The following is a 13294-nucleotide window of genomic DNA, read 5'->3' as shown; positions in this document are numbered from 1 at the left end:
CTAGGAGGGCAACCGACTTCGCCAGCTTCCGAGTGGAAGGCGCGCGACTCATGCTACTTATCCAGTCGATCCATGGCACATCCAGCGTCCATGCAGCCGGATTTAGTTCCGGGACTGCAAAACGGTGCGCCACCATTTCCTATAGCCGACGCGCCCACGGGCATTCCTTCATGAGATGCACCGATGTCTCGAGGTTCCGCAAACATAGCGGGCAAAAATAGGAATTGGGCCAATGCCGGGCAAGTAGGCAGTCGGCTGTGAGGATCCTCCGTTGAGCGAGCAGCCATGCAAAGGTACGGAGTTTGGGCGGAGCCCAAGCTTTCCAGATCTCCTGACACAGTGGGAAAATAGTGGATCTGATGAAGAAAAGCCTATACGCGGAGGCCGTCGTGTAGACGCCATTTTCTGTTAGCCTCCAGCGGAAGGAATCCATGGTGCCAGGGGAGAGCGGCTGCCGGGAATTGACACACGCCCATAGCCTTACAAAGGAAGGCAACAGGTCGGTGGTCACCCGGCCACGGAGGTCTTGAATCCATCTGCTCCCTAACAGTGCCTGACGCACGGAGCGCACCTTGCGTCTTGAGACCTTGAATAGATCAGGGGCGATCACGAGCGGCGCGCCCTCGGGCAGCCAGCTATCGTACCAGAAACTGACTCGGTTGCCATCCCCAACGGTGACCGCACATGTCGCCGCAAACATATGTCGTTCCGCAAGTGTCACTGGGACCGGTAAACCCTGCCAGGGGACGACGGAGGTCCTTTCCGCCCAGAGCCAGCGGAGGCGGAGCGCCATGCCAAACCGCTCCAGGTCGACGATACCAAGCCCGCCAAGATCGCGCGGGCGGCAAACGCGGCTCCACACAACTTTGCAGTGCCCGCCATGGCACACCTCCTCCCCACGCCATAACCATGCACGCCGTAGCCGATCCAGCTCCTTACGAACCCATGGCGGGAGCGCATAGACGGCCGACCAGTATATGGTGAAAGCAGTCAGGACGGAGTTGAGGAGAACCAGTCTACCAGCAAGGGTGAGCAGCCTGGCCTTCCAGCGCGCCAGGCGTGTGCGGAGCTTGTCCAGCAGCGGCTGCAGGTCCACTTTACGCAAGGTCCGAAGCGACAGCGGCAGCCCCAAAAATTTGCAGGGGAAGCTCTCAACCCTAGCCCTTAGAGGTGAGATCACGTCATGCACGTCCAACTGCTTGCACCTTATGGGGAGGACGACACTTTTCTCGAAGTTTACCTTAAGCCCGGAAGCCAGGCCAAAAGCAGTAAGAATGGAGCGGAGAGCTGCCAGCTCGGTCTTCACGGGGTTGAGGAAGAGAGCAACATCGTCGGCGTAGAGGGAAGCCCGCAGCTGCGGCAGCCGGCCCTGGAGCTTGGAGATGACCCCTGTGTCCACTGCAACATCGAGAAGCCGTTGGAGGGGCTCCATGGCGAGGATGAATAAGAACGGCGACTGAGGGTCACCCTGACGCAAGCCGCAACAGTGGATTATGGGCCGGCCAGGCACCCCATTGATCAGAACACGCGACGAGGAGGTGGCAAGGAGCATGGAGATCCAATCGCACCATCTCGGACCAAAATCTCGAGCACGGAGCATGTCAAGCAGATATGGCCAGGAGACGCTGTCGAAAGCTTTGGCGATGTCGAGCTTGACGAAAAGCATGGCACGCTTGACACGGTGGAAGTGGTGTGCCATCCCTCGGGCGAACATGAAGTTGTCCTGGATGCAGCGGCCTTTGATGAACGCAGACTGGGCCGGGCCAACAAGTTCGTCAATCCACCGTGCGAGACGCATCGCAAGCACCTTCATGAACAGCTGTCTAGCTTGACTAAAGGTGTGTTGGTTCACTCGCGATACGGTCATATCGTTCTGGAAATCAAAGATCTGCTTGGTAGTAGGGAGTTTTTTCCACAAAAGATTAGTAGACTTCAAAATAGAGTTGCCGATCATCTGGCGAAATATAGCCGGTCCGAACGAGCTACGGCTGTGTGGCTTGGTTCGGCTCCACCATGTATCGAGGACATTTGGCCCCTCGACTGTAACTCTATTCATACGTAATGAAACTCCCTTTACCCCCGCAAAAAAAAAATCAAATAATTTTTGTTTGATTTCAAATAATTAAATATTTAAAATCTAGATAAAAGGAAATATAGTGTAAAATGAATGTACGTAAATTTTTGGGACAAATCAACTATTTTTTCAATTAGAATATTTCTAATTTTAAAATCTAGATAAAAGAAAATATAGTGCAGCATTAATGTACATAAATTTCTTTGGACAAATCAACATCATTTTTTTGAGTTTGAATAATTTAAAATTTGAAAATCTAGATATGCGAAAATATAGGTCAAAATGAATGTACATAGTTTTTTAGGACAAATGAACGAAATTTTTGTTTGAATGTGAATTATGTACATAAAAGAAAATATACTTCAAAATGAATGCATAAAGGTTTCTTTTGGACTGCGCCCTCAAGCTCGAAGCGGGGATTACCTTGTCTCCGTTTTGATTTTACTTTAATTCGCGTGGTCTAGTTATATAAAGATAATTTTTTCCATTAAACGCAAAGTTGCAGTTGGTCTGGTGGCTTCTATGCGGGGTGAATCATGGTCGGTTGTGGGTTCAAATCCCACTGTGTGCAACAATTTTTTTACTTTTATTTGAGAATTTTCTGCATATAAATAAATAAAATGCAAGGGTGCTATCTGAGAAAAAAACAGTGCGTGTGGATTACCACCACCTTAGCCACTGACTGTACGCCCCATCGCGTTGGCACCCGTAATGATACAGCTGGATACGATAGAAAGCACCGTATATAAACAAGAGGACAAGTTAGATGACTAGAAACACGTATTTTACAAGTTTATACACTAAACTGACCGTCGTGTGCAAGTTCTGTGACTTGTGGTGTATTTACCTCTATTTATAATATCGTATCCAGCTGTATCATTACGGGTGCTATTATGGATCATATAAATAATAAATAAGCTTATCTAAAGTATAAACTTTGGTATCTGTATCATTCACTGGTATTATACCTCCGTTTTGATTTATTAGTCCCCTTGTATTTTAGGTCAAAAAAATTTCCTTTAGTTTAAATACCAAAAATTAATTTTTAAACCATAAAAATAGTGTCATTGAAAATTTCTTTCAAATACGAATTCAACAATATAAGTTTTGTGACATACAACTTATATTTTGTTAGGGAAATATATGGTTGGAATTGGGCATAAAATACGAAGGGGACTAATAAATCAGGACAGTGATAGCATGTTACCCATGTTTCGGTTACTCTTTTTAAAATCTCCAACGGACTTATCATTTTTCACCGTATGAAAAGGATTGTAAATTTAGGAGGGTGACATGTGACTATCATCGTTAGACCTGTAACATCAAGTGTAAAGTTGCAATCGGTATGGAATTTTTAGCTACAAAAGCAACATTTCCATCGCTTTTATCCGTAACGAGCAGGTACTTATCGAAGTAGAAATGCATTAGCAGCAACGGGCAAACCCGGTTACCCGCGGAGCCAGCCAGCCAGAGCAACCCAGACCCGGTCGCACCCACACCGCCAGGACAGAAATTTGTACTGCTAGCATACGAACAACGGCCACCCTTCCTTCCCCCACGTCCCGCCAGGACCCACGCGTCATTGACCTATCACCTCGCGACGCCCACATCAAATCAAACCAACCAACGAGGATTTATTATACCAAAGGGATAATAAATTACTCGTACTCCTTACCGGGCGAGGCGACACGGGGGAAGGGGAAAGGAGGAGTAGAAGCATCGGGTGCATCTCGTCTCCGCGTCCCGCTGCCATTCCTTCCTTCCTTCCTCTGCTCTGGCCTTCTTCCTCCTTCCCCAAGGCGAGAATCCGCGGCGGATTGACCCGATTTCGATCCCGTCTCCAGATTTCCCCTCCACCTCCACCTCCAGACACCCACCGCAATCCGCTCCCCCTCAACGTGCGCGCTCGCGCGCTCCCACTCGCCCCCATCCTTATTAATTCCCCTTCCCTTCCCCACCTCTAAACCTCCTCCGCCTCCCCTCTTCCTCCCCGGCCTCGGCCTCGTCCCCGTCCCCTTCCCGCAACGCCGCCGCATTGCTCGGCCGCGGCGTCGATCTAGACTCTCTAGAGGCGTCTGCATTTCTGTGTCTTCTTGTTCGGTTCGATTTGGCTTGGTGCTCGATCCGAGGGGCGGGGGAGAAATGTGGGTGGCGGAGCGGGTGCTGGGGGAGCGCCGGATGCGGGAGATCCAGCGCTTCACCCGGAACGCCAAGCTCACCGTCGTCTGCCTCATGCTCACCATCCTCGTGCTCCGCGGCACCGTCGGGGCGGGCAAGTTCGGCACGCCGCAGCAGGACCTCACCGAGCTGCGCCACCGCTTCATCTCCCACCCGCAGCGCGCGCTCTCCGAGCACCACGACGCCCGCTCCAAGGCCTCCGACGCCCAGGCCCAGGCCGCCCAGGCCGCCGCGGGGAAGGCCGCCGCCCGGGACGACGAGCCGGAGCCGCAGCCCAGGTCGCTCCGGGACCCGCCCTACACGCTCGGCCCCAAGATCTCCGACTGGGACGAGCAGCGGGCCGCATGGAACCGCCGCCACCCGGAGACCCCGCCCTTCCTCAACGACGTCAAGCCGCGGGTCATGCTCGTCACGGGGTCCTCGCCCAAGCCCTGCGAGAACCCCGTCGGCGACCACTACCTCCTCAAGTCCATCAAGAACAAGATCGACTACTGCCGCATCCACGGCCTCGAGATCTTCTACAACATGGCGCTGCTCGACGCCGAGCTCGCCGGCTTCTGGGCCAAGCTCCCGCTCCTCCGCGCGCTCCTCCTCGCTCACCCGGAGGTCGAGTTCTTCTGGTGGATGGACTCCGACGCCATGTTCACCGACATGGCCTTCGAGCTGCCGTGGGAGCGCTACGGCCCCTACAACTTCATCCTGCACGGCTGGGACGAGATGGTCTACGACGACAAGAACTGGATTGGTCTCAACACCGGCAGCTTCTTGCTGCGCAACTGCCAATGGTCGCTCGATTACCTCGACACCTGGGCGCCCATGGGGCCGAAGGGCCCTGTTCGTATTGAGGCTGGGAAGGTGCTCACCAAGTACCTCAAGGACCGGCCGGTCTTTGAAGCCGACGATCAGTCCGCCATGGTGTATATCCTCGCTACCCAGCGTGAGAAATGGGGTAACAAGGTGTATCTCGAGAATGGCTACTACCTCCATGGCTATTGGGGCATTTTGGTGGACAGGTACGAGGAGATGCTTGAGAATTACCAGCCGGGGCTCGGCGATCATCGGTGGCCACTGGTCACTCACTTTGTCGGGTGCAAGCCATGCTCCAAGTTTGGGGATTACCCTGTTGAGCGGTGCCTCAAGCAGATGGACCGGGCCTTCAATTTCGGGGATAACCAGGTGTTGCACATGTATGGGTTTGAGCACAAGTCTCTTGCGAGCAGGAGGATCAAGAGGATCAGGAATGAGACCAGTGACCCTCTTGATATGAAGGATGATTACGGGTTGCTCCACCCAGCGTTCAAGGCCCTCAAGACTTCTACATGATAACTATAGTACACTACTTCCACGTTTATTTTGTTCGTTCGTTCTAGATTCTCTTGGATCAAAATCCTATAATTCTTCTTTTTGTAGACTCAGGGTAACAAGGAAATCTGGTTTTGGTATCAGGGGACGGATATCTATGTTGTACTGTGAAATGTTAGAGAATGAAGTTATGTTGTTGATGGCACAATCTATGTTTTCCGCTTCTATAAATTGCTAACTGGTCACTTCTAAATAGCTCTATGGATTTCCTATTTATTTGTTGTTACCATTTTCATTTGTCACAAGTGTACATTTCACTTCCCTAAATGTTATTGTTCGTGTGCTTATTGGTTCTTCTTCAGTAGGATATGGTCGTCCCTGTGAGCCAATTATTTTGCTTCCCTATTTGCATTGCTATTGGTGGTAGTTGGGTAGGAGGATATCTTGTTTTTTGTCATATATGAGCTGCTGGAAATCCTCGAAACTGTACCTGCCTGATGTGTCCTAGCTTCAGCTTCATCAGTTTAGTTTTGAAGCACTTAATATGGCTGGTATGCAATACATCAGTTTTCGTGTAGTTTGCAGTTCTGACCAAATTGAGAGTTGATATGAACTTGTTAGTGCTGGGTGGTCTATATATCAGTGATGATTTCCTCGTCATGAGATTATGGTTTGTTTAGCTATTGCCAATGCAGATGCCCTGTTATGTATCTTCTGGATGAACTGCTACCTTTTTTCAGTTTCTAGTCTACCTGTGAATTCGCCTGAGCGGATTTTCAGTTTTGAACGTAGCGTAGCAGGTTTGTCCTTGAGTGAAGCAAATCACTTTGAGACTTGTCTGGTTCATTTTCATAGGGTAATTCGGTTATCTTCTCCTAGTAGTTGTAGAGTTCTGCATCTCCTAGTAGTTGTAGAGTTCTGCATACTTAAGAGGACCCCATAACTTTTGGCTCCATGTGTTGTGTGGTGCTGCCATGGATCTGGTCGGTGTTCAGTTTCAGAATCCTATGCCATCACATGGTCAGGAGCTCAAGTTAAACTTCGAGTTCAGTTACAAAATTCGTGATGTCTGAGTCAACGATTTGCTTCCCTCGACGCTGCGAGTTATTAGTTCTCATGCCCCAATGAATTCTCTACCCTATGCTCTAGGCAGTCAACTGTGGTAGATGCTAGAGTATTGTACTGTAACTGCATTTCACATGCCAAAGTAACGAAGCTGATTTCAATCGAGCATGTAGCCTATTAAGACAATAGGGTAAAAGGAAAATGGACAGGGAACCCTGTCTATCAATTCTGTCCTGAATCTGAGAGTATCCATCATCTGTTCTTCCAGTGCTCTGCTGCAAAATTTGTTTGTGCTCAAACTAGTCCTGACTTCTTCTCCCACTATTTTGACGTATTGCTAAATTTATTGGTAGTAGTCGGCGTAATATTCAAATTGTTGGGCTTGCAGCTATATGGAAGATTTGTAATCGAGCTTGTTTCGATAAAAAGCTTGTGAGATCCCTTGTTGAATTCATATGTTCTTATGCTTGTTGCTTTTGACAATATTGGGCAGGCCTGCAAAACCCTACTGACAGGATGATGCTTCCAGAGGAGGCTTTGGCACAACATGCTGATGGGACTGGGGAAAATGAAGGTGCACCTCTCAATTTGGTCAGAACTCGACTTGGTGGAGCTGATGGTGATGAAGAAACAAGTGATGCAACAGAAGAAGCAGACATGAAGAAGACCAGGTGAAGAATTATAAAAATGAGCCTTGGCCTTAGCTTATGATGGTCCTTTTTAGTTTTTGTTTTGCTGTTAGCGGTGCATGAGGCGGCTATGACCTTTTTTTTTTTTGGTTTTTTTTGTGCACACTGAATGCTAGAGTTAAAAAAAAAAACTGCTGGATGCTATAGTTGAATGTTGGTCATTGTGTTATCGTTATAGTGGAACAGATCTTTTTTATCGCATGGAAAAAAATGTAAGTTTGCACACTGGAGCAAGCATTGGATCGGTCTAAACTCAAAATTTCATACGCCGGTGCTTGCACTTGGTCTACCGTAGACCTCACTTGCAAGTGACATGAGTGCGACTGTAAAGTACTCCCTCCGTCCCACTAGATACATCCATTTAAGGAACAAGCTTGAGACAAGCTTTTTCGGACAGAGGGCGTAATTTAGATATGCAGTAGGAGAGAAAGGGGAGGTGCACACCATCGTAGCAAAAAGCATAAAGCCGTCAGCGAGCAGATGTGAGACAAATACATCATGATAGACTCCGCAGCAATTGAATACGCAAATTTCTAGTATTAAATGGTTACAAATGGAGCAAAAACAACACCCTGTCTCTGTTCTAACACTTCCCAGCAGCCCAGAAGCAAATCTCGTGCTCCAAATGCTGCTGGGTTCTTATTGCCTGGCTCCCCAGCGACAGAGGACGCCATCTGCTACACCAACGCTTATTTGTATAGCTGCTTCAGTCTTCTCGCAGCTTCAATAATGTTCTCTCTGTGGCCAAATGCGCTGACCCTCACAAAGCCCTCGCCACCGGGCCCAAATCCACTGCCAGGAGTAGTGACCACGTTTGCCTTCTCAAGGATCTCTGCAAAGACATCCCAGGAATTGCGGCCAGGGAAGTGCACCCACACATAGGGGGCATTCTTGGCACCGTAGACGTTGAATCCGAGCGACTCAAACGTGTCAACAATGATTTTGGTGTTCTCCTTGTAGAATCCGACAACGTCTTGCATAGCCTGCATGGTGGACATGGGATGAGAAGCAGCAGTGCGAGAAGAAGCCATACAATAAAGATTTCAAAGCACTGAATCCCTACCTTTAGACCCTCTGGAGAGAGGCAGCCTAAACCACCGGCCTGAGAGATGGTCGATGCGCCATTGAAGGAAGTGCAGACTATGCGGTTGAAATCTTTAGCAACTGGATGCCCATCAGAGAAAAGGAGCTCCTTAGGGACCACGGTCCAACCCAGTCGGACACCAGTGAACCCAGCATATTTAGAGAAAGACGCTGTCTCGAGGGCAACCTACACGTCAACAAACCATAATGATACAGGTTCAGCTTGACATATTTGATGGAAACAACTTGCTAGTAGTCCTCAGAAAACTGGACCGAACATGTTGGTAAAATTCTTAAAATTTCCATAAAATGGTAAGCTAAATCTAGAAACATAGAGCCTACCTCCTTTGCCCCAGGAATTTCAAAGATGGATTTTGGGCTGTCATCTGATATGTACATGGCATAAGCAGAATCATAGACTATTATGGACCCATTGTCCTTTGCGAATTTGACCAACTGTGTTAGCTGGTCCCTAGATGCAGCAGCACCAGTAGGATTGTTGGGTGAACAAAAGAATATGATATCTGTCCGTGGGACCTTGGAAAGATCAGGGAAAAATCCATTTTCAGGACTGCATCTCATGTATTCAATATTTCCATACTTCTGAACATCCTGCTGATATAAGTCAGTTTGCCCCATGATAACACTTGAATCAACATATGCCTGTTGAAATGGATGTATCATATTAATTTTGCAACATATACAATAGTACAAAAAGTAATAATTTATCATAATTATAGGATGAGAACAAAGAAAAGTAGCAATTATATCACCACAAACATCACTTAGGTTTGGGAATCACAAATATATAAGGGAACAACAACTGAAGTTTAAGATCCATTGCAGAATTTTATTACGGGATATGATGGGTCTTGAACTGCAATCTTCACTTTAGATCCAAAAAGAACCTGAAATTTTGAAGCATAAAAGTTATGAGCGACAATGTAACGTGAACAGTAGACTAAAGGGTGAGAAGAGGCATTCTGAACCTGTAGACGAGAAATGTCACATTTTGCACCATCAGAGACAAATATATCGGTTTCGTCGATACCAAGATCCGCATAGTAGGTTGCAGCAATTGCTGCCCTTAGTTTCTGTAGAAACAATTAATGCACCATTTTAATGATGAAAATGACATTTGAAAAGAAAATTGTCAAACATATAATTGAAAAGACAAACTTTAAACTCATTGTAGACAAAATCAAGAGCCACACAAGTATCTGGATAAGCAAACTCCGCCTATGTTGTCTCAACATAGCCGGTCCCAAGCCCGGGTAAAGGAGGAGGGTTGTGATAGGCTTGGTGAGCCAACGTGAAAACTCAGCCACTCTTATGGAGATGAAACCCAAAAGTATTTGGATAAGCCAGTAAAAGAAAAGTAAGTATCAGCCCATTAAGAGATTATGGATCTCTCCAGACAGACAATCTAAAGCATGGAATTAACAATTCAAAAGCCATAACTAAATGGCCACAGCTTCAGATGTCATTAGATGTTGGTAAACCTGCATGGCTTAGCATACCATCTTTCCTAGTCAAATAATCTGCGATCGGACTAGACCACTTTTACAAGCATATGTGAAAAACAGTTACACCCACCTTCTTAGCCATCTAATGGTGTCTATTGATGGATTAACAGAAAAAAGGTTGTGCATTAGTAAACAGAAACAGATGCCATTTTAGTTATGCCACTACCTTTCATAAGAATATGCCAAGATATTATAAAATTGTGATGTTACGAAAATATTTTTCCAGACTAATCTAATGATACTATTTTTACATAACAATCTAAATAATTATCATTTTCTTTCCATACGCCTCCCAAACTGGGAGCCGGGTTCCATTATATGCATACCGGAACAGAAGTAAATGATTAACACATATATTCCAAGTCAGATTAGATAAGTTTAATTGCATTCTTCCTACGGAGTCATCCATTTAAATATAGTGAAGTGGGAAGCAATATTACCTTTTCACCTTGTTCAGCTCCATAACCACTGTAGCCATCCACTGTGGATAAAGCATGTGCTCTCTGCGTTTATACATAGATCGGTCAAAGAACAATATTGGATAGCGAAAGAGGAATTATGCAACGCAGAATGAAAACATGAACTTTCTTAGTCCACTCTCTGCAAAGATGTGTACTGTGTCAAATATTTGAGTAGCCATCCTTTACCAAGGAAAAACATAAACATGAGCATGAACATTTTGCCAAAAGAAAAAAACACCATGCATTACATCTACAAACATGTTTCAGAAAAATTAGATTTTGTCTTCTTTTTTACTTCCTGAGATAAACAAGGTCTAATGTACTCCCTCCGGTTCTTTTTACTCTGCATATTAGGTTTGTCTGAAGTCAATCTCATCCAACTTTGACCAAGTTTATACAAAAAATTATTAACATTCACATAACAGCACATTTATTATTAGATCCATCTCGGAATATATTTTCATATTATATTTATTAGATGTTATAGATGTTAATATTTTTTAATATAAATTTGGTCAAACTTAGCAAACTTTGACTTCAGACAAAGCTAATGTGCAGAGTAAAAAGGACCGGAGGGAGTAATGCAGCTAGCAATTTCTTGTTTTCCGGAGCGATGAGATACCTCTGCCATGGCATTTGTTATGACCTCCGGAATGGGCTCAGTAGTGTCACCTATTCCCAGACTTATAATTTTGGCGTCAGGATGCTTCAGCAGATGAGCTGCCCTTCTTCTGGCAATCTGAATGGAAGTTGAGAGATTATCACTAACAAAACCCAAATCCCTAATGCGACAGTATGAAAAAGAACAAAACCAAAGAACAACAACGCAATGATACCTCGGGAAACAAATAGCCTGCTTGGAGCTTGGCTATGTTGGCATTCCGCGAAACCTTCGTCGTGTAAGCTTCGCCACGGAAGCATAATATTTCAGTACACAACTACTAGGTCGAAATTTGGATGTATTTGAGACTAAAGTGCTGGAGACAAAGAACAGTACATGTATCGGCGGCCGGAGAGCTACTGGCGCAGCGTACATTAACGGGCAGCCTTCTCGTCGTCCGGAGGTGGTTCGACTTCGATGCCCTGCAAGCACTTCAAGAGAGTGACTCGTCGAGCTACCGAAACGCGCCGTGCGGTACCGAGAGGGGAAGAAGTTGGGTACCTGAGTGAGAAGGAAGGCGACGAGAGGAAGGACCGGGGAGTGGTCGTGGTGGAGGGTGAGGCGGTAGTTGCCATCGTCGTCGGCGGCGGGCGTGGCGGCGGCGGGTAGATAGGTGGAGGGGGAATCAGTACAAGCTTAGCCCTCCCAACGAGGGAGTGAAGACAGCACTCAGATAGGCCAGGCTGGGCCGGGCCGCGCCGGTCGAGTCCACCAGATATCTTGGAAGGCCTGCTCCGGTTCGCTGCTCTGTTTATTACCGTGAAACTTCCGCAACACTGGCCCTGTTTGGTTCCGCGAGTTAGAGTTGATTTGGATTAATTTGGACTCAACCAACCCAAAAATATCTAAATATGAGGGTTAATTTGGGTTAGATGCATCTAATTTATTTAAAAAATCTAACTCGCCCAAAAGATGCTTATTTGGGTTAGTTTTTCTTAGGACCACTAAAAAAAGCAGATTTTTCTCTCGCTCTCCACGTAGCAGATCCCTTCCCACTTCTCGAAGCTTCTCGTCCTCTCCCTCCCTCCCTCTCACACCGTCCGTGAAAGGCGCCTCGCCGTATCTGCGCTCCCATCCGCCACCGGTAAGCAACCCCGTCATATCCTCCCGTTCCAACCTCCTCGTCTCCCCGCAGCCCGCCCGTCCGTCGGTAAGCAGTCACGGCTCCTTGCGCGGTCATCTCGTCGGCCTCGGGCAGCGCAACTCCTTGCACAGGGACTGCAGATTTAGTCGGCGGGCTGCGCGAGAGGCCAGCGCGGCTCCTTGTCGGGTGTGTCTCCGTCTGCCTCGGCCAGGGGTCACTCCGCCAAATCCGGCAGGTAATACGGTTCAAAGTAGCCAAATAATTAAGAAAGATCATTTATTATCAATCTAACCCTGTCATCCAAACACCTCTTTAGTTATAGTTAGTTCAGGGTTGGTTTAGAGTTAGAATCTAACTCTAACCTGTAAAACAGTGTACAGAGAAGACAGATTACTGCATACATAAAAAAAAGACAGATTAGCTGCATTGATTGATTTTTTTACAACCGCTTTCTCTCAAGTCAAACTACGTAAACATAGATCAAGTTTATAAAAAAATCATCAACGTCACAATATCAAATAAATATTTTGCATCATATATATTTGTTATCGTGAAAGTTTATATTATTTTCCATAAATTTTGTCAAACTTATAAATTTCAACTTTTGTCAAAACTAATATGCAGAGTAAACAAAAGCGAAGAGAGTACAAACACAAACAAAGAAAAATAATAGAGGGGAGAGGTGGTGTTGTCGTGCACCCTCACGTCGTCAAATTAAGAGCAGAGGCATGCACGCATACCGCGGACACCACTCCTGCGCACAGAACACTCTCACAGGCTGACTCCTCCGCCGCGCAGTTCAGTCCATGCGAGAGACGCGAGAGGGAGGAGAGAGATCGTGAGGAGTGGATTCACCTAATTCGGCTAACCACCGTCGCCCTTCATACTTTATCCTACGTCACCACTACACATAGTGGAAACGATTGTTTTTAGAGTCTGAGAAGAAGATGATTTTTATTACACACACAGAGAGAGGGAGAGATGGGGTTTGGCTGGGGGAGCTCTTATGGGCGTGTTTGGTTGAAGTTGTGAACAGTTCCTGCATCGCATACACTTCTCAACCCAGTCTGGTTGAGCAAAAACAGACCTTAATGCGCTATCTGCAAGTTGTTTGGTTGTCTGCATCTAGTCTCCCTACTTTAGGTAATACGTAAGTGCACTTTGTTTGGTT

At 46.7% G+C, this 13294-nt stretch overlaps 2 protein-coding genes across 2 annotated transcripts; one reads left to right on the top strand and one right to left on the bottom strand.

The window, feature by feature from the left end:
* The first annotated feature begins 3774 nt into the window (after positions 1–3774).
* On the top strand, positions 3775–5849 carry LOC119285451 (probable xyloglucan 6-xylosyltransferase 1). The gene has a single exon (XM_037564723.1). The coding sequence runs from the start codon at positions 4217–4219 to the stop codon at positions 5573–5575; it is 1359 nt and encodes a 452-aa protein (XP_037420620.1). The 5' UTR covers positions 3775–4216; the 3' UTR covers positions 5576–5849.
* Positions 5850–7757: 1908 nt separating this feature from the next.
* Positions 7758–11701, bottom strand: LOC119285449 (probable LL-diaminopimelate aminotransferase, chloroplastic). The gene is made up of 10 exons (XM_037564722.1): positions 11541–11701; positions 11376–11461; positions 11215–11282; positions 11001–11117; positions 10358–10420; positions 9381–9485; positions 9249–9299; positions 8734–9054; positions 8372–8578; positions 7758–8291 (listed from the first exon to the last, which is right to left on the bottom strand). Exons 1-10 carry the CDS (start codon positions 11612–11614, stop codon positions 7998–8000), a joined length of 1386 nt encoding a protein of 461 aa, XP_037420619.1. The 5' UTR covers positions 11615–11701; the 3' UTR covers positions 7758–7997.
* Positions 11702–13294: the final 1593 nt, after the last annotated feature.

This window comes from Triticum dicoccoides, chromosome 4A (genome assembly GCF_002162155.2).
Source record: "Triticum dicoccoides isolate Atlit2015 ecotype Zavitan chromosome 4A, WEW_v2.0, whole genome shotgun sequence".
NCBI classification, from domain to species: domain Eukaryota; kingdom Viridiplantae; phylum Streptophyta; class Magnoliopsida; order Poales; family Poaceae; genus Triticum; species Triticum dicoccoides.
The sequence above is the reverse complement of the archived record's forward strand: the minus strand, read 5'-3'. Positions and strand labels throughout refer to the sequence as shown.

Coding starts and splice junctions, on each gene's coding strand:
- LOC119285451 (XM_037564723.1), top strand. CDS start 4,217: ATGTGGGTGGCGGAGCGGGTGCTGGGGGAGCGCCGGATGCGGGAGATC.
- LOC119285449 (XM_037564722.1), bottom strand. CDS start 11,614: ATGGCAACTACCGCCTCACCCTCCACCACGACCACTCCCCGGTCCTTC. Junction 11,462..11,540: donor TCGCCTTCCTTCTCACTCAG/GTACCCAACTTC, acceptor AAGTGCTTGCAG/GGCATCGAAGTCGAACCACC. Junction 11,283..11,375: donor CTCTCCGGCCGCCGATACAT/GTACTGTTCTTT, acceptor TCCGTGGCGAAG/CTTACACGACGAAGGTTTCG.